The following is a 24036-nucleotide window of genomic DNA, read 5'->3' as shown; positions in this document are numbered from 1 at the left end:
CCTCTGTGTCACTGAAAAAACCCAAATCACTTTGGCCATTACGGATTCAAACTCGCCTTTTGGCCTGCAGACCTTTCAGCAGGGAGACGTGTGTCTCCAAAGCCAATGCAACTGGAGACACTTGCTTTGCCTTGACCCTGAGCCTACAGGTGAGTGAAGTAGGAACCAATTCCAGACACAAAATGAGCCAGGGAAAGGAACTCATGTAGAGCAAGGAGCAGGTTTGCTCTGGCTAATAAATAAAGCCTGACCTAATCGCTAACCCTAGCAACAAAACACTACAAACTCAGAGGACTTTTTCCCCAAAAAACACATCTTAAACCTAGAATACCTTGTATCTGATTACTTCCCATTACGTATATGGAACACAGGCCTATATAATACAACAGTTAACTAAGTATAGGCTAATTTCACACATCTCAGCCACTTTCAGATATTGTAATGTATTTTTATTTTTTACTGAACAAATAGCACTTTCTGAAAGACCCACATTTATGAAATAATGCAATATTTAACATTACTTCTTTAAGAGTTAACTGCCAATATAATTTGATATATCGCAACCTTTACAGTCAGATTATACCTTACTACAGATGTGGCAGCATTACGGAAGTTAACATTTGCCTTATCAATTGTATTCCACCACGTGAACAAAGAGACAGTATCGTTCTTCAGTATCCATGGTAGGTTACTATGTAAACAGTGGAGTAGTATGCTGCTCTTCAGGACAAACACTGAACACTGTAATATGCATTCATTTGTTTACTAGAATTTTGGCACATTTTCAGTGATGCCCATGATCACTAATTCTCAGTTCCTCTCTATAGCTGTACATGTAGTTTAATTAAATATATTTGCACTTGGATAGAGCATCAGGAGGTCTTCCATTTGGAGTCCGTTTGTCAGGATTTTGGCTCGGAGCAGGATCAACAACCAGGTGCTCCTGCAGTTGTGCTGCGGCGTGAATGCATCAAGTGTTTTCAGCCATTACGGTGGTGTCAAACTACAGTCTTGGAAGGCAGCAGTGTCTGCACTTTATGTGGTTTGCATACAACCAGCAGCTAGTTTAGGCCCTGAAAACAAGGTGTGCGGTGGCTTCTAAGCAATTAATGCCTTAAATTAAGCATTTAAGTGATGAGAGATGCTAAAAACAACACTGAAGCCATCCAGTACTAAAGTCTCACAACCCTAAAATATTACACACCTGAATGTTTGGTACTTAAAAGGAAAGTTATGAAGGTACAGCAAAGAATACCTTATATATTGCAATGCACAAGATTTAAACTGACTAATGAGGAAATACAGATTTTCAGAGCCAAAATGTCCGCCAGAGGTCTATGACTTGGGTATGTCATAAGCACAGGCATTAAATGGCTGAATGTTCAGCAAAAAAGTCAGACAGAGACTGAGACATTTAGAGTCTGAATATCCACATTTCTTGACTAATCAGGAATATCGCAGCCCAGGCCAAACACCCAGCATCTTTAATGCAACACAACTCAGCACAAAGGTCAAAGTGAAAGTGAGGGAAGAATGAAAGATAGTGAGAGTACATGAAACCAAAAGCAGGCGGAGCTACGTTACATCACAAGCCGATTTGAGCCAATCGCTGTGTATTGCTGCAGAGAGCAAAACCTTTTGACTAGTTCAAAAAAAAGAAAGTCACCCATTGGCAACTCACCGCAGCCCCACCCAACCAGGCGGCTGGTGAAACCGCTCCCTCCCCGCGGGAGGGCCCGCTGCTGGGCTGCCGCACTCACCTGGACACCGGGCTGGCGCTGGAGGAGCGGCGGTTGCCGTAGGGACTGACGGATGAGCGCTTCCTGGAGGAGGAGTACGGGCTGCTGTCGTGCTCGTAGCTGGACGAGCGCTGGCGGCCGCCGTAGGGGCTGTCGGACCGCTGGCGGCTGCGGCGCGACGCCTCCCGGTACGGGCTGGGGCTGTGCTGGGCCGCCCGGCGCCGCCGGTGGTAGCTGTCCTCCCCCTCCGGGCCCTCCTGGCCGTAGCCCCCGCCGCCGCCGCCGCCCGCGGCGGGGCTGTCGTTGCCTCCCCGGGGCGGGCTGCCCCGGGACGATGACGAGGCCTTCCCCTTGGGGCTGGCCTTGTAGCCCTTGGAGGCCTTGCGGTGGCTCTTCTCCCCCCGGTCGCGTTGCGAGGAGCTCCTCCCCTCTCGGCGCTGCTGCTTCTCCTTGCGGCTCTTCCCCGAGCGGCCGCTCCCCTCCTTGCTGCGGGAGGAGGAGGACGAGGAGGCCGTGCTGCTGACGGAGGCCTCCGGCTGCACCTGCAGGCCGCCCGGCAGCTCGCCCCTCTTAGGCCCGAAATCCCCCTCCTGCTGGCCCTGCCGCCTGGAGCCCGAGGCGAAGCAGGGAGCGGGGGTTCCCTTCTCCTTACTCTTTCCCGAACTCCCCTTCTCTCTGTCCCTGTTGCTCTTTTTCTTTGAAGTCCCACCTCCGCCTTCTCCCCCTCCCCCTCCCTCACCTGAGTCCTTTGCCCTGTGCGGGTCCTTGGACTTCTTGCGAGGGTGCCGGTGCTTGTGCCCCCGGCCCTCCCTGCTTCCGGCAGCCCCGCCCCCGTCGTCCCTGCAGTAATCCCCGGCAGAACTTAATCTGTCCAGCCCCCCTCCTCGCCGATCTGCAGAGGGCCTGGCAGCTGGCGGGTCCGAGAACGTGTCGGAGTCGGAGCTGATGTCGTCATACTCGACCAGCGGCTTGATGGCGCTGACAGCAGGAGGCGCCGGGGAGTCCTGGGTAGCAAATGCAGAGGCCTGGCCCAGCGATGAGCCTTCCCGTCCGTGCTTGGATGATTTGTGCCGTTTGCGCTTCGACGAGGAAGACGAGGAGGCCTTTGACTGGAGCTTGCAGTCCTTGCTGGTCATGTTACCCGCAGAAGAGTGCGGCGGCAGCAAGGGGGGGTACGCCCCGCTGTTACCGCTCGCCGTCTGCGGCAGTAGTGAAACGCTGGCGCTGGGATCCGGCTTTCTCTTGGTCCCATGGTGTCGGTCTGACCCAGGCATTCCTCACGTCAGCAGCGGTCCTTCTCCCAAACGCGGGCCTCTGTAGCCGAGACAATACATTAACGGAAGAATAGTACTCCAAAATCCGGCAGAATTAACATGAAAATGTTCACATTAGTAGCTAGCTAGCTAAAGCAAACAAAACAAGTCTCCCCACGTTATCTGTCCTTATGCTTCATCCGAGTTAATTCCAGTCAGGTCAGCTGCATGCCTTTGCGTTTCAGAGGAAAAAAATATGAAGATAGAAACAAAAATACGATTTCTGATGAACGGTCGAACATATAACTAAATTTAACAGCCGATTACAAAAGCTCAAACAATAAGTCGGAGCATTGTGCTCGGTTTCCCCGTTTGTTTGGTTAGCCAGTTCGTGCGGTGTAGCTAGCAGAGTTTCGTAAAAACGAACAGGAAAAAATACTGTTTTCTTTTAGCTACCTTTAGCCCGGTGCCAGGCTTTAGGGAAGGTGTTTAATTCCTTCAGTTTACGGTCTGAGTTCGGAAACAAGTATAGTCCATGATGAATGGGCAATATTGTTTCGCAGAACTGAAAATGAAAACTTGACCCGGTTGGTTCTGTTTACATGTTCGTTTAATATACAATTTTATCTCTTTATATTTTGTATTGGTCAGAAATTATACTATATTCATGTGCAAAAGATGATCCAGTTTATTTTTAGTGGCCCTGGATATCAACCAGGCCTGTATTTAGGGCGATGTTTGCGGATATAAGAACACCCACTGCCCCTGTTGTTAGGAGAGCACAGTCGCCATTGTGGCTCCTGCTATGAGCTTCAGCTTCTGTTCCCTTCTCGCTCTCTCCAATGCCCATGCCGGAAGTCTCGGTCGCTGTCAGTCTTCCCGGTAACTCAGCAACAGCCTTTCCAGTGTGACGCCCCGCCCTCTGTTCTTGGCGCGCTGCAATACCAACCCGCAACCTGCAGGGGCTCCGGAATTTAACTCCATTGTAGTGAAAGTTTCACAATCATGAAAAGTGGTGGTTTGAAGTAAACCAGTTTCTTTCCGCATGATTATTATTTATATAAAACAATAAAAGAATAGGCTGGTAATAGGTTATTTTCTTAAATTTTATTGTGGGAAATGTCATGTTGCAACCAAGGTATTTCAAACAAAAATCAAAGTCAAAGTGCCAAATTTTAATAAGGCCTACCGGTTTGCTGGTGGATGCATCACTGCACCTAATAAGCGATAACGGACGATATACTCCTAGCTAAAAAAAAGTTATGAGAAATAACAGCTACGAAGTTTGCCGACGTCTTTAGTGTTACGTTATCTGAAATAAATAATATCTCAAAGCAGCTAAGATTTAGGTAGTGAGCTCTGAAATGAATAACTATAGGCTACGGGCTTAAACCATATAGCTAGCCAGTCAGCGTTGTTTGCACGAAAATAAATCCATCGTGTTAAACGGGAAGAAATCAATTTCGTTAGCTCAACCTATCAATGACCCGAAACAGTAACTAGTTAGCTAGCTTCTAGCGACTGAGCTACCCACGGTTATCGATGTAGCTACACAGACCTCAAACAAAAGTATCCAACTAGAATAGGAAATATACTTCGATTCTGTCTATCACAATCAAACTTTTCACCTTCGGTCTTCATCAGTGGCGAGATGTGTCGCAGTCTTCCAAAATTTGCTAAAACTAGCACGAAATCACATGATAATCAAGATCGTTAGCTTGCTAAATGTATCCGTTCTTCAGCAAATCTTGTACGTCGCAACGTTATGCCGTAAAGGAAGCTTTCATCAAGGCGACGGAAATGCTGTAAAGTTACCGCTTGGCTTCACAAATCGCCGCGAAAGCATGCTGCAGAACTGGGAGTTCTCTGTGGTTTTTCCTACAAAGAATCGCATATTTAGTTTAGAAAATGTTCCAAGAGTTGAAGAGTATGCGTTTGGTTACTAAAAATGACACCAATATCAATTCAGAAAGTGTCGTCAGTGCAGATGCAGCACTACAACATTAATAAAGGACAGTCAAGATCATAGGCTATTTGCCACGTGCATAATTTTTAAAAAAAATACATAGGATACTTTTTAGTAATGAACTGTTCCCGGCTCGTGTTTTTATTTTGGACGGTATCAATTTGCTGTCCACACCGAAGACATGCTCGAAAGTCAGTTTTTCAATTAGTCCTTGATACGCACCCCACAAAAACAACAAGATATTCATATCATATTCCACATAAGGTTAGAAAAAAGACTACAAAAATGTTAGTTTTTCAGTTCTCCAAAACATAGAGAGAGTTTGTCAATGTGCTTGTAAATAACCTAGACAGTACAGCCTGCAGCCGCAACAACATATGCTGCTTATATTATACCCTATATTGAACTGAAAATGAAAAACGTAAGTTATTGCAGTCTGCACGAGTTGGCACGAGTTTTTCCAGTTTTTTTTTTTTTTTTTTTGGGGGTGCTTTTCAAGGACTTGCAAAATGGATTGCCAGAGTCATTCCTCGCCCCTAAAAGTTACAAAACCTCGCCTTATGTTTTAAATTATGTTTTATATTATTTGTGAAGTGCGAGTATCATTAAATTGTACAAATATTTTTGAACGTGTTTATATAATTGCATGAGGTCAAGCAAACACTAACACACTTGCACGGCTCCGAGAAACCTTGGGCTGTATGATAAAAATGCAATGAATAAAGAAATTTGATCTATCAATAAGGGAACGTTGGGTTGTAGTATTAGATGACTACATTTCTATGTTTAATTCTGTTAATAAAGTGAAAATATATACGCAGGTATTTCACTGCAGTTCCGAAGGCTGTAACAATCTCACGCTTGTTTTACCCATTGCAATGACGTCACTAAATTATAAATGGACTGTATTTTTATTGGTTTCAGATGCTCTGGGGGTGGTGTTCACCTAAGGCGGAAGTTCTGTTGTTTTGTGAGAGCATAAAAAGTTGATAGTTTGTATGAGTTCTTGAGTCCAACAGTTTATCGAGTTGCCTCACACATTGGTATTTACAGTAATAACTGCATCCCAAGGTTGGTTAGTTATTGATCAGTCTTCTAGCCAATACTTCTAGGTTGTATTCCAAACACGAACTCCTTCTTCGAATGACGGAGTAACTTAATTACCTACATGGATTTATTGTGAGCTGTAGGTAATAAGAATGATTGAAATATTTTGAAGAATCGAATAGGGTAAATGATGGCAGTGACGTATACCACAAATCACATTATGTTTAACCCCAGTTTCAATCCAATATCATTAGGCTTTATGCAGTGAACAATTTGTATCATATGAATGTCACAAAACAGAAAAAAACAATCGAACATGTTAAGCATTTCTTGTATTACACACAGAGTTTTGATGTGAAATTATGTTAGATTGGCACAAATGACTGAAGAGATGGGAGGGAACAAGGACAAAAACATCGGTTTTACGTGACGTAAAGCACACGAATAGTTGCTAGTTAGTTCACCGCGACAATAAAGCCGTCTCGAGCCCCGTACCTTACAAAAATTAGAGCTACGTATAAATAAAGATGCACTACGACAACTGAAGATTAAAGTCCAACACCATTCTTGGATGAGACAGTAGTGGAGGGTGGCGTGAAAATAAGGGAGCACATGATATACGAGGTCGTTTTTTGCTGTTGGCAGGGTAGCTATAGGAAATACTGCCCTGTTTCGCTATCTAGCTAGCTAGATATAAGCAGGTCCGCCGCAGCGGTTGCACAGACATCAGTGGATAGTATGATGAGCTTTGAGAGGATCCACGGAACGATCACCAGTAGGATTTGTGCACTGCAGTGTTTTTTAATGTAGGCTAGAATTTGTTTTCCTCGGGACCAGTCGGGTAATTCACTGTCCGAAATGGGGAAGGAGATCAACGGTGTGTCTCGGAGCCGGTTTGAGGTGAGTTTCTCTGATAATTAAAATTACTGCCAATTGACATATTGATGGGACTATGGACGTAAATAAAGATTGGCGTGTAATGGGAGACCCGGGTTGCCGTATAGCACACAGCTGACCTTTTGTTTTTCATTGTATTCATCGTTGTTTTCCCACGTTTCTGCTTGCTTCTGCGCTCAGTGTAACGTACGCTACTCGCCCGTAGCCTACTCACTGTTGGTTTTTGTAGAATGTTTTTTATTCATGTGTGTTGTGGCAAGAGATAGCCTATTATTATTATTCGTGACATGCAGGCTACCACCCATAATAAAGCTTTGGCATTAATCCCTGATGTCAACACAGAGGCTACACGCGATACAATGTTAACGTTAACGTTCTTCCTCAAGTAAATCTAAAATGCATATTAGGCCTGTCGTAGAATACAATAAGATGCAATGCCACATCAGTCTCCCCTTTGTGGTTCTTGTCATGTTCCACTTGGTCCAGGGTTAGTGGGTTGTTGTTTTTCGCCACGGGCTCGTTGCGTGCTCCAGTGCGGGTGCTGGGGCCCGGACAGTGATGGGCTACTGCTATAAATCCCGTGGCAGATTGTTAATCATCAAACTCAGCCCGATTTCCAATTGGGAATATAACCTGTGTGGATTTATTACGAAGATTATTTTTGTAATCAGTGCATGCTGGTATCTTACATATAACCTACCCAGTCCGTTACTTTTATATAGCATATTAAGCAAAGTACAGGCTTTTTTAAAATCTCATTATTTTAATTTGTTTTGTACCCTATCCGTTAGCAGCTACTACAAAAATAAAATATAGGGCAATATATACCCTCATTGCATCCATAAATAATGTGTCTCTGTGTTCTCTTGGTTTCAGAGCGCCTCCATCCATAATTTCCCAGAGTTTTTAATCCGTAGCCTGGCAATGGGACTTCTATCGTTTTATTCTTTAAGGGTTAACAGCTGACGACTGGAAACATTCAGGTCGTACTGCTTTCCAAATCGTATATTCAGCTCCGACGGCTGCAGCAGATACGTGATCAGTAGTTTATTGGTAAGCTAGTAACTATTAAATAGATTTCCAGATAGTGGCATTCCGTATAGTTCTTAAGGGGGGTCGTTTGGGTTGGTCAGCGAACTGGGTTCATGTGTCAATTGCAGCATGTTTATCTGGAGATTAAAACCTTAGACCACAAAACTGCGATAGAACTGGAGCGGCTAATCTCTATTTCGCAGATGTGAATAGTTGTTCCAGATGTAATGCAGTCCTGTGGTTCAGGTGTTTAACTTCAGATAAGCACGCTGCAATTGACCCTATACGCTTTGTGTAAATGGTCCTTCTCGTCCAGAACAATGTCATGTTAATGATAATGAGTACTTGTCCTGAATCAGTACCTCACATGGCCAGTACACAGTAAAATGCCCAGTTTTAATTAAGCTCTAACAGGTTATGTGAGACAGTACAAACTCAGAGTTGATTTAACACCAAACGTTTTACTGTTTAGCCTACTAATGATATGTACAAAGATAAAATTGGAATGTTTCCAATGCATGCCTGAAGTAGACTTATTACTTGTGTTAAGTCTCCTTTACATTCCATTATAATCTAGAGCCCATGAAACAATGAGAAACCTTGATCTGGTCGTATGAAAATTTTATAGCCTACTGTACAAGGTTGTTCCGTGTTATATATTTTAGTTCAGTTTGCAGTTTGGTGTAGAATCATCAATTGGCAATGCACTGCAGTCATTTGGCCTTAACCAGCTTTATTAGACAATCAAGATACTGAGAATGTATTCAAATAAAATATGCAGAACTTCAGCATTTGTTTCAGTATGTTCCATCTGCATAAGCGAGGAAAACCAACCCTGCTTGTTCTAAGCAATTAAGGGACAATGCTGCATGTTTGCCCAAGGCCATACTTGTCAGTCTGGAAATGGCTGCAGGTTAATGCAGTGGCAGGATAACTCCCTGAATGTGGACCTTCCAAAGGTTATCCCAAATGTAGAAGTGTTGCAGTCAATCTATATTATAACATACCTCTATGGTTTAATTACCTTCTGTTCTGCTAAAGTATGTGTCAGACATTTTGGACTAATGAGTGTTTATTTTGTTTTTGTTTTTTTTTTTGTTGCAAATCCAGATGTTCTCAAACAGCGACGAAGCTGTCATCAACAGGAAGTTGCCGAAGGAGCTGCTGCTACGGTTGGTGGCGCCCGGTTTCCTTCAAAACGCAGCGATGACTGTGCTGACGCTACCAGCTGGACTGGGGGCCTAAATAATCCTCTTAAAGGCAGGACACATTGTGATGATGTCACCAGAGTCAGGTGATCTGGGTCAGGTCAGGCTTCCGTGCCGATCAGGGTCTTTTTGATCAAGCAGAATTAACATATAGTTGCCAAAGGCTGGATGATGTGAAATCTCTAAAATGGCTGCCTTACGTCCAGCGCCGGGCAAAGGGGAACGCTGGTTCCCAAACTATGGAACGTCCCACCTCATAAACCAGAGGTTCTGTATGGACGAGGGGACCTGTTCCTGGATTAGGACCTTTTGCTCTGCGATGCTGTGTGAGTGCAGGCCTGGCCTGCTCTTCCGAGGTGGTGTTGATGGCTCGCCTTGCGCGGTATGTGCAGTCTGTGTGCTTAGCCCTCCGCACGCTCTGTGTGCGTTCGGCCACACCTGTCGCCGCTGTGGCTGTTTGCTCAAGCCTGCCGGGGATGGCGTTCTTGGCCGGCCGGTCCGCGAGCCCGGTGCTCTCTCTCTCTCTCTCTCTCTCTCTGCGGAGCGTTGACGTGTCAGTGTGCTGACGGATGAGATGTGTCCTGCCCGTCCCTGCTCCATGTCCTCCTCTCCCTCTCCCCTCCTCTGCTTTTAGGATCTTCTCCTTCTTGGATGTGGTGACTCTGTGCCGCTGTGCCCAGGTCTCACGGGTGAGTCAGTTTGTGCGTTGGAAGGAGCTGTGTGTGTGTGTGTGTGTGTGTGTTTGGTTGTGTGAGCACCATGTGCAGGAATGAACAAAGACACACTAAACTGTGTTGCAAAACACCTTCTGAAAATGTATCTACAAGCCAAAAACCCAAATTGTGGAGGTATAGGTTGCTTTTCAGGTGACACATGTATAAACCATACAAAAAGGTGAGCCACTTGAATTACACATGAAATGCGTGGCTACATTTAAACACATATTCCATATGCATGTGTTTGAAATGGTGCCCTTCGCTGGGTGTGTGTAAATAGAAACAGCGTCTGTAACTGCTCACCCTCACCCCAGGCCTGGAACGTCCTGGCATTGGATGGCAGCAACTGGCAGAGGATAGACCTGTTTGACTTCCAGAGAGACATTGAGGTGAGGCCTGCGGACACCCCCCACCCCCCCCGCTCTCCCGCTCCTGTCATTCTCCTCTCTTCTCCTCTCCTCTCCTCTCCTCTCCTCTTCTCCCACCGGAGCTTTGTCTGTGTGCTCCTCTCTACCTTAAAAAGGGGAGAGGCTACTCTCTGTGATGAAGTTCAACCCTCGGCATGGGACATTCTTCAGGTTGTTGTGCACTGCCGTCTTTGGGAACGCATTGTGTTGCTCATTGAGAGGGTGTTTTGTGTGTGTGTGTGTGTGTGTGTGTGTGTGTGTCAGCGTTCACTGTGTGTACTGACAGTGCTGTGTGTTGCAGGGCCGTGTTTGGGAGCGCATTGATTTTGGTGTTTTGTGTGTGTGTGTGTGTGTGTGTGTGTGTGTCAGCGTTCACTGTGTGTACTGACAGTGCTGTGGTGCAGCCTGTTGGGCGCATTGATTTGGTGTTTGTGTGTGTGTGTGTGTGTGTGTGTGGTCAGGGTTTACTGTGTGTATGACAGTGCTGTGGTTGAGGACGTGTTTTGGGAACATCTAAAGCTCGAGGCTTCTGAGGGTACAGTAAGGATGCCTGGGCGTAGGGGACAGTGCACTGAGGTAGGGCATAGGGGACAGTGTACTAAAGTAGGGTATAGGGGACAGTACGCTGATGTAGGGCATAGGGGACAGTGCACTGAGGTAGGGCATAGGGGACAGTGTACTAAAGTAGGGCATAGGGGACAGTGCACTAAAATAGGGCATAGGGGACAGTGCACTGAGGTAGGGCATAGGGGACAGTGCACTGTAGGCTTGGAAGTGCTGAGTAGGGCTTAGGGGACGTGCACTGAGTAGGGCATAGGGGACAGTGCACTAAAATAGGGCATAGGGGACAGTGCACTGAGGTAGGGCATAGGGGACAGTGCACTGAGGTAGGGCATAGGGGACAGTGCACTGAGGTAGGGCATAGGGGACAGTGCACTAAAATAGGGCATAGGGGACAGTGCACTGAGGTAGGGCTTAGGGGACGGTGAAGTAAAGTAGGGTATAGAGGACAGTACACTGAGGTAGGGCTTAGGGGACAGTGCACTAAGGTAGAGCTTAGGGGACAGTGTACTGAGGTAGGGCATAGGGGACAGTGCACTGAGGTAGGGCAAGGGGAGAGCGCACTGAGAGGGTATAGCTCATTGAGAGGGTGTAGGGGTCTAGTCATTGAGAGGGTGTAGGGGACAGCTCATTGAGAGTTAGTATGGGCAGAACGTCAGTGTGGGAGAGCGGGGCAGTGAACAGTAACAGGCATACTTGTAATATCCTGGAAGGGAAGCGGTAACATTGTACCTCTGCTTGCGGACGGCAGCTGAAATGGCTTTGTGGTTAATTCTAGGACCTTCGCCCAGAACTGCAGGAACATTGAATTACTCAGTCTGAACGGCTGCACCAAGATCACGGACACGTGAGTGTGTGTGTGAGTGTGTGTGAGTGTGTGTGAGTGTGAGTGAGTGTGTGTGTGTGTGTGTGTTGTTGGTGTGTGTGTGAGTGTGAGTGTGTGTGTGTGTGTGAGAGAGAGAGTGACAGGAGGGTGTGGGCCACTGGATCGACTAACCCTCTGTTACAAAATACATTGGAGTCTGGCCAGCAGCCCACTCCTCCCTCAATCGCTGTCTTATGCATGGTTGCATGGTGCATAGTGTGTAAACATGAAAATCTAGTGTTTTTTTTTGTCTGTGCAAAGGGAGACCTAAAAGTCTAAATTCTCTCCCTCCCTCCATCTCTCTCTCTCTCTCCTTCCTTCCCTCCCTCCCTCCCTGCAGCACGTGCTCCAGTCTCAGTAAGTTCTGTCCGAAACTGAAGCACCTGGACTTGGCCTCCTGCACCTCCGTCACTAACCTGTCCCTCAAAGCGCTCAGGTGAGACCAGACACACACAGCACACAGTGAGCATGCTCAGATTAGACAAACACAGCACACAGTGAGCATGCTCAGACCAGACACACACAGCACACAGTGAGCATGCTCAGACCAGACACACACAGCACACAGTGAGCATGCTCAGATTAGACAAACACAGCACACAGTGAGCATGCTCAGACCAGACACACACAGCACACAGTGAGCATGCTCAGATTAGACAAACACAGCACACAGTGAGCATGCTCAGACCAGACACACACAGCACACAGTGAGCATGCTCAGACCAGACACACACAGCACACAGTGAGCATGCTCAGACCAGACACACACAGCACACAGTGAGCATGCTCAGACCAGACACACACAGCACACAGTGAGCATGCTCAGACCAGACACACACAGCACACAGTGAGCATGCTCAGACCACACAGACACAGTACACAGTAAGCATGCTTAGACCAGACAGACGCAGTACACAGTGAGCATGCTCAGACCACACAGACTCGGCACACAGTGAGCATGCTCAGACCAGACAGACTCAGTACATAGTGGGCATGCTCAGACCACACAGACACAGTACACAGTGAGCATGCTCAAACTAGACGTACACACCATAATATCTCCATGCCACAAGAAAGGTGGCAGAGTTGTTGTGGGCTATTGTGTCCGGTTGAAGTAGAAAAAAATAGTACAAATAGTAAACAAATTTCCATCTCTCTGCCCCTTTGCCCCTCTCTGTGCAGTGAAGGCTGCCCCCTGCTGGAGCAGCTGAATATCTCCTGGTGTGACCAGGTGACCAAGGATGGGATCCAGGCCCTGGTTCGCTGCTGTCCCAGTCTGAAGGGCCTGTTTCTCAAGGGCTGCACACAGGTATGGCTGGATTTGGGCTGTGACTCTGGCTTCAGCAGCACTGGGGTTAGTGACACAGGGGCTGGAGTTAGTAACACTAGGGTTCTGGCAGCACTGCGGTTCACATGAAGTACCTCAGCCACGTAAACTATGCTAATTTTTTTAATTCTTTCATTGATAAAATTTTCATTTGTTTTCAGTTTTTTGTATTTTTCATTGACGTAAATTAGCTTTAATGTCCAAGTCTTTATTGCTTTCCTTTCCTTCGCTCTCTTTCTTGCAGTTGGAGGATGATGCTCTGAAGTACATTGGGGGGCATTGTCCTGAGCTGGTCACCCTCAATCTGCAGACGTGCTCGGTAAGGAACCCTCGGGGCGCTCTGCCTTTTAATGCAGCTCACACTGTCACAGGGACCACTGCAGACCTGCTCTGTGAAACAGCTCAGACTCTAACAGAGAGACCACTGCAGACCTGCTCTGTGGAACAGCTCAGACTCTAACAGAGAGACCACTGCAGACCTGCTCTGTGGAACAGCTCAGACTCTAACAGATAGACCACTGCAGACCTGCTCTGTGAAACAGCTCAGACTCTAACAGAGAGACCACTGCAGACCTGCTCTGTGAAACAGCTCAGACTCTAACAGAGACCACTGCAGACCTGCTCTGTGGAACAGCTCAGACTCTAACAGAGAGACCACTGCAGACCTGCTCTGTGAAACAGCTCAGACTCTAACAGAGACCACTGTAGACCTGCTCTGTGGAACAGCTCAGACTCTAACAGAGAGACCACTGCAGACCTGCTCTGTGAGACAGCTCAGACTCTAACAGAGACGACTGCAGACCTGCTCTGTGAAACAGCTCAGACTCTAACAGAGACCACTGCAGACCTGCTCTGTGGAACAGCTCAGACTCTAACAGAAAGACCACTGCAGACCTGCTCTGTGAAACAGCTCAGACTCTAACAGAGACCACTGCAGACCTGCTCTGTGGAACAGCACACTCACGAGACATGCAGACCTTAAACAGACTAGAGACCACTGCAGACCTGCTCTGTGAAACAGCTCAGACTCTAACAGAGAGACCACTGTAGACCTGCTCTGTGAAACCGCTCAGACTCTAACAGAGACCACTGCAGACATGCTCTGTGGAACAGCTCACCCTCTAACAGAGACCACTGCAGACCTGCTCTGTGAAACAGCTCAGACTGTAACAGAGAGACCACTGCAGACCTGCTCTGTGAAACAGCTCAGACTCTAACAGAGAGACCACTGCAGACCTGCTCTGTGAAACAGCTCAGACTGTAACAGAGAGACCACTGCAGACCTGCTCTGTGAAACAGCTCAGACTCTAACAGAGACCACTGCAGACCTGCTCTGTGGTACAGCTCACACTCTAACAGAGAGACCACTGCAGACCTGCTCTGTGAAACAGCTCAGACTCTAACAGAGAGACCACTGCAGACCTGCTCTGTGGAACAGCTCCCACTGTAACAGAGAGACCACTGCAGACCTGCTCTGTGGAACAGCTCCCACTGTAACAGAGAGACCACTGCAGACCTGCTCTGTGGAACAGCTCCCACTGTAACAGAGAGACCACTGCAGACCTGCTCTGTGGAACAGCTCCCACTGTAACAGAGAGACCACTGCAGACCTGCTCTGTGAAACAGCTCAGACTGTAACAGAGAGACCACTGCAGACCTGCTCTGTGAAACAGCTCAGACTGTAACAGAGAGACCACTGCAGACCTGCTCTGTGAAACAGCTCAGACTGTAACAGAGAGACGACTGTAGACCTTCTCTGTGAAACAGCTCACCCTCTAACAGAGACCACTGCAGACCTGCTCTGTGAAACAGCTCACACTCTAACAGAGACCACTGTAGACCTGCTCTGTGAAACAGCTCACACTCTAACAGAGAGACCACTGTAGACCTGCTCTGTGGAACAGCTCCCACTGTAACAGAGAGACCACTGCAGACCTGCTCTGTGACACAGCTCACCCTCTAACAGAGACCACTGCAGACCTGCTCTGTGAAACAGCTCAGACTCTAACAGAGAGACCACTGCAGACCTGCTCTGTGGAACAGCTCCCACTGTAACAGAGAGACCACTGCAGACCTGCTCTGTGAAACAGCTCAGACTCTAACAGAGAGACCACTGCAGACCTGCTCTGTGAAACAGCTCAGACTCTAACAGAGAGGCCACTGCAGACCTGCTCTGTGGAACAGCTCCCACTGTAACAGAGAGGCCACTGCAGACTTGCTCTGTGAAACAGCTCCCACTATAACAGAGGGGTTGCTGGAGATCCTCATAGCTCTGGTGTTATTTAACTCAAGAGCCATTGATTTAACCATTGAGCTAACAGACCTCAAACGTGTTTGCGTAGACAAATGGGTCCTGCATGCGACGGCTCGTCTGAGTCATACCCTTGGGTATGAGAGGCCTCACCTTGCTCCTCCCTCTGTTTGTATTGTGTTTGTTTGTAGCCGACTCTGGTTGCGTTTTTCCCGGTCTTCGACGAACGCGGAGATACGATCCGCCATTTTCAGTCTAACCTACATGGCTAATAGCGTGCGAAACCAACCCGGGCGATGCGTTCTTTTTCCTGCCTTTGTTTGTCCGCCTACTTCATTACTTCCCTCCAAATTCGTTTTTCGCCGGCAACACCACCCCCCTTCCCCCCACCTTCCCCTTCCCTCTCTTCACCTCATCTTTTCGTTCTTCCAAATGCAAAGCGAGGCATGTGGAACAGAGGAAAAGTGCAGGCGGTGGAATATTTTGTCGTACGATATAAAAACATTACGCCGCTGAGGTAGCTGAAATGCTAAGGGAAGAAAATGCTCATTTTAACATCATTTGAATGCGGCCTTTTCCAGTCTTGACATGGGGGGGAAAAAAACGCAGCTCTGAAGTCAGAAGAGAAAGAAAGAAAGAAGAGGAGAAAGTGACGAGAGGATGGGAGGGGAGGATTGGTTTGGGGGGGGAGGGGGTTGAAATAAGGGTGCTCTGACAGTTTGTCTGACCGAAAACTTGTATGGAGAGCTAAGCTACCGCTCATTAGCTTTTGGGATGTGGGCAGACTGCTAGCGCTGTAGCTAACCAACAGAAGCATAAGAGTCCATCAATTTGGCACTGTTGCCCATTTCCAGTTTTTTGGAGTGCTTTAAAAAAAATCCTAATTCAATGTACTATAACTATTAATTGAAAGCAATGACCAGTAATGATTGTTACATCAACATTAGCATGTTCATTTAAGAACATTCTAATCACATACTTGTGATCTTATGCCTTAAAGGGTTAAATAAAAAATACAAACAAGCCATTCCGTAAATGTGTCCAACACCCAGAATAAGACACATGACCAAAGAGGGAGGGACAGCACCACAGTCTGGGTATAGCTTGGCTGTCTGCAAATTTAAAATATTTGGACCTCATTAGTATGGTAAATCTTAAGTTGGCCACAGTCTGAAACGTATGAAACGTTTCAGAAAGGCGTCTGATTCAGTGTGATATTAAAGGTGGAAATGCCTGCCGTTACAACAGATTTCAAAATCCTCTTTTAACTGACTGAAAAGAAGTACTGAGGACTTTCACAATGCGATGAACTGTAGTAATATGTGCCGTTCGGTGCGTGTGTGTGTGTGTGTGTGTGTGTGTGTGTGTGAGAGAGAGAGGGAGAGATGTATAGCCACAATTGTTTATGTGTGCATTACATCAGCACCACTTGACTTTCTCTCTGAAAATGGTGATTGTGCTTTCGCTGCGGCTAGCTCCCGGGGGGGAAACGCGTAGCGCTTGTTTGCAGTCTAGCCGGGATCTCCTCGTACAGTCGAGCCGCGGAGGTGCAGAACCAGTATTCACGCCTGTCAGGCAAAGCAAACGCCGGCGGCAAACAGCCCGGGTAATGAGATCAGGTGTTTAGGGTCGTCCGGCATGTCCCCAGTGTCAGGGAGAGTGTTTTCTGTCATCATTTAGGAAGGACATAATTGGCAGAATCTTGCGTGTGTGAGTGTGTGTGTGTGTGTGTGGGCGCGTGTGTCTGTCTGTGTGGGTGTATATGTGTGTCTGTGTGTGTCCGTGTGTGTGTGTGTGTCTGTCTGTGTGGGTGTATGTGTGTGTCTGTGTGTGTCCGTGTGTGTGTGTGTGTGTGTGTGTCTGTCTGTGTGGGTGTATATGTGTGTCTGTGTGTGTCCGTGTGTGTGTGCGCCCGTGTGTGTGTTTTGCTATCTGGTGAGACGGTAGTTAGTCATTCTGCACGCTGCTTGTCTATTGTGTTTGTGTACGCGTTTAGTGCTCTGACGTTTTATAGTCTGCAGTAAAGTACATCCACTGTGTGCGTTACGCGGAGCCAGCCAGAAGCGCCGTGTTCCGCTCGCTCCCGTCGGTTCTGATCCGTGCCGCTTCTCTCTCTGTCCCCGTTTGCTCCTGCGTCCCCGTGTGTCCCCCACCCGTGTCCCGCGTGTCCTCCGTGTCCTGTGTGTCCCCGGTGCTCCCCACCCGTGTCCCTGTCTCCCTGTCCCGCTGTCCCGTGTGCCCCCACCCGTGTCCCTGTGTCTTGCGTGTCCCTGTTGTCCCCCACCGTGTCCTCCCGTGTCCCTGTGTCCCGCGTGTCCTCCCGTGTCCCTGTGTCCCCGCATGTCCCCGCGTGCCCCCCACCCCTGTTGTGTCTTGCGTCCCGTGTCCCCCCCCCCGTGTCCCGTGTGTCCCGCATGTCCGCGTGCCCCCACCCGTGTCCCCCTGTGTCTTGCGTGTCCCTGTGCTCCCCCCACCCGTGTCCCCCCGTGTCCTGGTCCCCCTGTCCCCGTGGTCCCCACCCGTGCCCCCTGCGCGCCCTGTGGTCCCCCGTGTCCTCCCCGTGTCCCCACGTGTCTCCGTGTCCTCGCATGTCCCCGTGCCCCCAGTCCCCGGTGCCCCCCTCCCGTGTCCCTGTGTCCCCCACCCCTGTGTCCCCCCGTGTCTCGCGTGTCCCGGTGCCCCCCCCACCCCGTGTCCCCTGTGTCCCCCCACCCCGTGTCCTCCCCCGTGTCCCTGTGTGTCCCCGCACGTCCCCGCTGCCCCCCCCCCCCCCACCCCGTGTCCCCGGGCTGTCCCCCGAGCAGCAGATCACGGACGAGGGCCTCATCTGCATCTGCCGGGGCTGCCACCAGCTGCAGTCCCTCTGCGTGTCCGGCTGCGCCAACGCCACCGACGCCACCCTCAACGCGCTGGGCCAGAACTGCCCCCGCCTCAGGTACCGCACGCACGCCCCACCGCTGGGCCAGACGCCCCGCCTCAGGTCAGCGGCATTACCGCACACACGCTGTGTCACCGGTATAAACACTGCTACTAGGGTGCGCTGCTGCACTTCTAGCCTGAAGCAATGTGTGTGGAGGGTTCCAGTGCAGAACAGGCGAAGCCCAATTCTCTTTCATCCTTCTCAAGTCCTTTTTTGTGCCATTTTTTTCAGAATACTGGAGGTGGCTCGCTGCTCCCAGCTCACCGATGTGGGATTCACTACTCTGGCGCGGGTGAGTCTGCTTCCTACCACGCACGGTGGTGAGGCTTATTCTGCCCTTCAGTAGGGCAGTAATCTGTGATGGGTATAGCTTTGTGCTGGCGGTAGGGTAACTCTGTGTTCTTCCTGCACAGAACTGCCACGAGCTGGAGAAGATGGACCTAGAGGAGTGTGTGCAGGTGAGATACACTACTTAAAATGACTGGAACCAATTTGGCTGACGACAAGAGCGGGTGTCATTTCTTGCTTCCTCTCTCTCTCGCTCTCTCTCTCCTCCCCTTTCTCGCTCTCTGTCTGTATCTCTCTCGCTCTCTCCCTCATGCTCTCTCTCTCTCTCTCCCTCCCTCGTTCCCTCAGATCACGGACGGCACTCTGATCCAGCTTTCCGTTCACTGCCCTCGGCTGCAGGTTCTGGTGAGTCGGGGACGCTCCGGCCCGCGCGCGCGCCGCGTCACACGCCCGCACGTTTCGTGAGACCGCGCGGCCCCTTGAGAGACGAGCTGTGCTCTCGGCGAACCAGCTCTTCCGACAGATTAAAGACACCGCAGTGAGGCTGCTCCCACGCAGGTGTGAGGTGACCATTGAGCAGAGTTGAGCAAGGCCAGGCTAGGCTAGGCTAACCACAAATCAGATGTCGACAGCAGAAAACACTGAAAGAATTCTACACAAGAAAGGGTGCATCCCATTATTTTTTTTTATCCCTCATCTCTTACCCGGAAGTACGTGGAGGAAAAGAGTGAAGGAGACGAGCGGAGGAAAGGAGAGAACTAGAAAGCGCGGGACAGCTTATGTTCTTCTCCATCGTGAAAGTTAACGTTGACTATTGATGAAATAGCATTATCATAATTAGCTATTTTTTGCTGAGCCCTGGAGGAAGGGAGGACACAAAGATGGTTTTCCCAGGCACAGAGGGCAGGAGGTGGTAGTGGAGGAAAGGAGGATGCATTTTTTGAGTACTGGGGTGCACCCTAAGATTTACAACTCAGTCAACCAATGTCACTTCCTGTTCCTGAAGGGGAGAGACTACATGTCTTTTCACAGTTTTGGCAAGCAGCGCCATCTTCTGGAGAAGCGTGGAACATGCCCTGCAGCAGCAGGCATCTTTTCTCATCAGTACAAAATGCACTGAGATCAGAACAGCTCTGTTCTGTACTGTGGTCTACCGTTAAGGCATTTTTTTCTATGTTAATTATACATAAAATTTGTGGCTCCTCAGGGAAATTGGCCATCAGGAGATATGTTTTTGGCAGCATTTTACAAAAAATGAATCACCCATAAAAGATCAGTTCAGATTTATATTTATGATATTTTGCTGTTAAATTTGATAGAGTTTGTTTTCTTGGCGATTACTGGCGCAAACAACACCATAAACACAGAAACAAACTTCTCACAGCCAATGAAAAACATGCTTTAAAACGGTGCGTGCTTTAAAACGATTCTGAACATGTCTCCGGTTGAAAAAAGAAAAGTTAGACGTCCAACCAGACACTTTCCCCGGGTTGGCGTGTGTCTCAGAGCCTGTCGCACTGCGAGCTGATCACGGACGACGGGATCAGGCACGTGGGCGGCGGCCCGTGCGCGCACGACCGGCTGGAGGTCATCGAGCTGGACAACTGCCCGCTGATCACCGACGCCTCGCTGGAGCACCTGAAGAACTGCCACAGCCTGGACCGCATCGAGCTCTACGACTGCCAGCAGATCACCCGCGCCGGCATCAAGAGGCTCAGGGTGCGTGCTCGCTCGCTAGCGCCGGCTACGCGCTGCTGCTGTTACGCACTGCTGCTGTTACACACTGCTACTGTTACACACTGCTGCTGTTACGCACCGATTACACACTGCTACTGTTACACACTGCTGCTGTTACACACTGCTTACGCGCTACTGCTGTTACGCACTGCTGCTGTTACGCACTGCTACGCGCTGCTGCTGTTACGCACCGCTTACGCGCTGCTGCTGTTACGCACTGCTACTGTTACACACTGCTGCTGTTACACACTGCTGCTGTTACACACTGCTGCTGTTACACACTGCTTACGCGCTACTGCTGTTACGCACTGCTGCTGTTACACACTGCTGCTGTTACACACTGCTGCTGTTACACACTGCTTACGCGCTACTGCTGTTACGCACTGCTGCTGTTACACACTGCTGCTCTTACACACTGCTGCTGTTACACACTGCTTACGCGCTACTGCTGTTACGCACTGCTGCTGTTACACACTGCTGCTGTTACGCACTGCTGCTGTTACACACTGCTTACGCGCTGCTGCTGTTACGCACTGCTGCTCTTACACACTGCTTACACACTGCTGCTGTTACACACTGCTTACGCGCTACTGCTGTTACGCACTGCTGCTGTTACACACTGCTGCTCTTACACACTGCTGCTGTTACACACTGCTTACGCGCTACTGCTGTTACGCACTGCTGCTGTTACACACTGCTGCTCTTACACACTGCTGCTGTTACGCACTGCTTATGCGCTGCTGCTGTTACACACCGCTTACGCGCTGCTGCTGTTACACACTGCTGCTGTTACGCGCTGCTTATGCGCTGCTGCTGTTACACACCATTTACACACTGCTACTGTTACACACCATTTACACACTGCTACTGTTACACACCATTTACACACTGCTACTGTTACACACCATTTACACACTGCTACTGTTACACACCGCTACTGCTGTATATAATTTACACACTGCTACTATTACACACTGCTGCTGTTACATACTGCTACTGATACACACTGCTGCTGTTACACACTGCTACTGTTACACACTGCTAATGTTACACACTGCTTACGCGCTGCTGCTGTTACACACTGCTAATGTTACACACTGCTTACACACTGCTGCTTTTACACACTGCTACTGTTACACACAGCTTACGCGCTGCTGCTGTTACACACTGCTGCTGTTACGCACTGCTGCTGTTACGCACTGCTGCTGTTACACACTGCTGCTGTTACACACTGCTGCTGTTACACACTGCTGCTGTTACATACTGCTACTGTTACACACTGCTACTGATATACACTGCTACTGTTACACACTGCTGCCATTACACACTGCTACTGTTACACACTGCTACTGTTACACACTGCTGCCATTACACACTGCTACTGTTACACACTGCTACTGCAATAGATGATTTACATACTGTACTTTTACACACCAGTTACACACTGCTACTGTTACACATCATTTACACACTGCTACTGTTACACACCGCTACTGCTGTACATAATTTACACACTGCTACTGTTACACACCATTTACACACTGCCACTGCTATATGCCATTTATGCTCATTCACAGTTATACACTCTTAACATTCTGATTTCTGCACACCATTTACACACTCACTGTCACACCATTTACACACTCACTGTCACACCATTTACACACTCACTGTCACACCATTTGCACACTCACTGTTACACCCCATACACACATCATCACTGCACCACACCATGTACACTGAAAAACCTGCAGGCACGTTAGGCAGAGACTACTCTCCACGACACATTCATACTGTTCCTCTGTCTGTGTGAGCTCGCTGACACTCTCGCTTTCTTTGTTGTCCGTTTTTTCCCCTCTAGACTCACTTGCCGAATATCAAAGTACACGCCTACTTTGCCCCGGTGACTCCGCCCCCCTCGGTCGGGGGAAGCCGGCAGCGGTTCTGTCGCTGCTGCGTCCTGCTATGATGTCAGCGCCCCTCCCCCCCCCCACCTCCCCTGGGCCCAATTTCGTGTGCAAGAGTCCGCATCTGCATGGCCCTCCTACCCAGCGCCACAGAGTGGGGGCGTGGTCGCCCGAGAGGGACCGACGTATCCTCGCCCGGACTGAAGACACGCCTCTGCCACGCTCCTGACCCCGCCTCCCTCTACGCACATCTCCACATTCCTATAATGCACTGCCTGTGTCTGATACAAAGCGCACATACACACGTGCTCATGGTCATTCATGGATGCACACGCACACACACACACGCTCATGCACACACACACACACACACACACACACGCTCATGCACGGATGTACATGCACACACAGACACACACGTACTTGTGCACAGATATATACACACACACACGCACACACACACAGACAGTTCATGCTTGAACACCTCTTTCCTCTCGCATTTTGAAACTCCATATGTACTGAAAAAGAAAATCATATATTTTTTCTAAAGGACAAAAGAGATTTCCACACAGAACGGGACCTGAGAAAATGCCAAAAGTTGCATGTCAGAATTCAATTTTTTTGTAATATAAGCGTGTGAAGGAAGTACACCGTCAGAGCAATATTACAGGCTTACGCCCCCTCTGCTCTGTGTGTGGGTGATGTACACCTGTGTCGGCGAATCAGAAGGCAGAGTCCCGTTTGACAAGCCTGCTGCGTGAGGGCGGTGCTTCGTCACTTTGTAGCCTGTGATTGGCTGGGAGGGCGGAGGGCGGGAGAAACGGAGGGAAAATGGCCTTATTTTAAAGACCAGCTGGACCCGAGACACCGCCGCGGGGCTCTGACCTTTTAAGGCCCTGAGGTTGGAGGGGTGGAGGGGGAGGGAGAGGTCCGGCCAAGAGCCCCATGGACTCAGCCAGAGGATGGACGGCGGGGGCGACCTACGACCCCAGCAACCGAAGCCTTTGGGGACCACCCGTCCACGGGCATCTTCCCAGACTTAAATGGGGAGGGAGGGGGGACCCAAAACCCCAGCCCAGCGAACTGGACAGTAGTCACACTTGCCATCCGGACAAAGCTACAAGCTCTGGAGATGGGTGAGAGGAAAAATGAAGAAGAAAGAATGACAGAATTTGAGAGGCTATATGTCACTGACAAAGACACATTTCATAGAAGATGCACAGATTTGGAAAACCACTGGGTTTCGTCAAGATGCAGTTCCTGTGCTGTATTAACCTGGACATTTGTACCTTGTCAGCCAGTGTATAGATAAAGTGGTCAGAAGTATCTCTGGTTAGCATATCTGTACACAGTGAGTCTGTGGTCCACAGAGGATCCAGGGGGACTTTTACAACAGTCTACATACAGACTTGGCTGGCACACTGAGCTTGGACTTGTCCGTACAACTCTGTCACTCACCCTCTCAGTTCTTCTCCTTTTTATTACTTCCTGCCAGTTCCCATCATCCTGTTCTCTGGTTTGAGTGGACGACAGTGTTCTCCCCAGGTGAATAAACGACAGTCTTTGGCCTTGGTTTCCCTGCTCGTGTGCATGGAATGTTTGTGCTTTGTTTCTGGTCCAGACCAGGGCTCTGGAGAGCCACAGGGTGGCCAGTTTCAGCTCAGACGCATGAAACCAGGTGAGGGGAGTTATCTGCGTAATCGACTGCTTCAATTGGTCGATTACATTACACGCATTTAGCAGGCGCTCTTATCCAGGCACAATTTTTTTTTACACATCATTTACATTGCATTCATTTTATCACCGCTGGATATACAGTGTACTGAAACAATGCGGGTTAAGTTCCGAACCTGTGACCTTTAGGTTACAAGAGCAGCTGCTTACCCTTTATACTACACTGCCGCCCGTCGGTTAA

At 49.0% G+C, this 24036-nt stretch overlaps 2 protein-coding genes across 2 annotated transcripts in view; one reads left to right on the top strand and one right to left on the bottom strand.

Annotated features, from left to right (window-relative positions):
- The window catches only part of cdk12 (cyclin dependent kinase 12), a 32775-nt gene extending 28759 nt beyond the window's left edge, over positions 1 to 4016 (bottom strand). The window contains 1 exon segment of the mRNA XM_064316253.1: positions 1761 to 4016. Within this exon segment, the coding sequence (XP_064172323.1) occupies positions 1761 to 3013 (1253 nt within the window). The 5' untranslated portion in view covers positions 3014 to 4016.
- Positions 4017 to 5725: 1709 nt separating this feature from the next.
- LOC135244052 (F-box/LRR-repeat protein 20-like) lies at positions 5726 to 22328 on the top strand. Its single transcript, XM_064316252.1, has 16 exons — positions 5726 to 6905; positions 9045 to 9106; positions 9777 to 9831; positions 10173 to 10247; positions 10567 to 10570; positions 10811 to 10841; positions 11605 to 11673; positions 12032 to 12127; positions 12874 to 13000; positions 13263 to 13337; positions 18074 to 18204; positions 18421 to 18481; positions 18603 to 18647; positions 18826 to 18882; positions 19984 to 20196; positions 22076 to 22328. Exons 1-16 carry the CDS (start codon positions 6864 to 6866, stop codon positions 22181 to 22183), a joined length of 1251 nt encoding a protein of 416 aa, XP_064172322.1. The 5' UTR covers positions 5726 to 6863; the 3' UTR covers positions 22184 to 22328.
- Positions 22329 to 24036: the final 1708 nt, after the last annotated feature.

The sequence above is a fragment of the Anguilla rostrata genome, chromosome 17 (genome assembly GCF_018555375.3).
Source record: "Anguilla rostrata isolate EN2019 chromosome 17, ASM1855537v3, whole genome shotgun sequence".
Lineage (NCBI taxonomy): Eukaryota > Metazoa > Chordata > Actinopteri > Anguilliformes > Anguillidae > Anguilla > Anguilla rostrata.
Note: the sequence above shows the minus strand (reverse complement) of the source record. Positions and strands in the feature narration are given on the sequence as shown.

Coding starts and splice junctions, on each gene's coding strand:
- LOC135244052 (XM_064316252.1), top strand. CDS start 6,864: ATGGGGAAGGAGATCAACGGTGTGTCTCGGAGCCGGTTTGAG. Junction 6,906..9,044: donor TGTCTCGGAGCCGGTTTGAG/GTGAGTTTCTCT, acceptor TTGCAAATCCAG/ATGTTCTCAAACAGCGACGA. Junction 13,001..13,262: donor TTCTCAAGGGCTGCACACAG/GTATGGCTGGAT, acceptor TCTTTCTTGCAG/TTGGAGGATGATGCTCTGAA.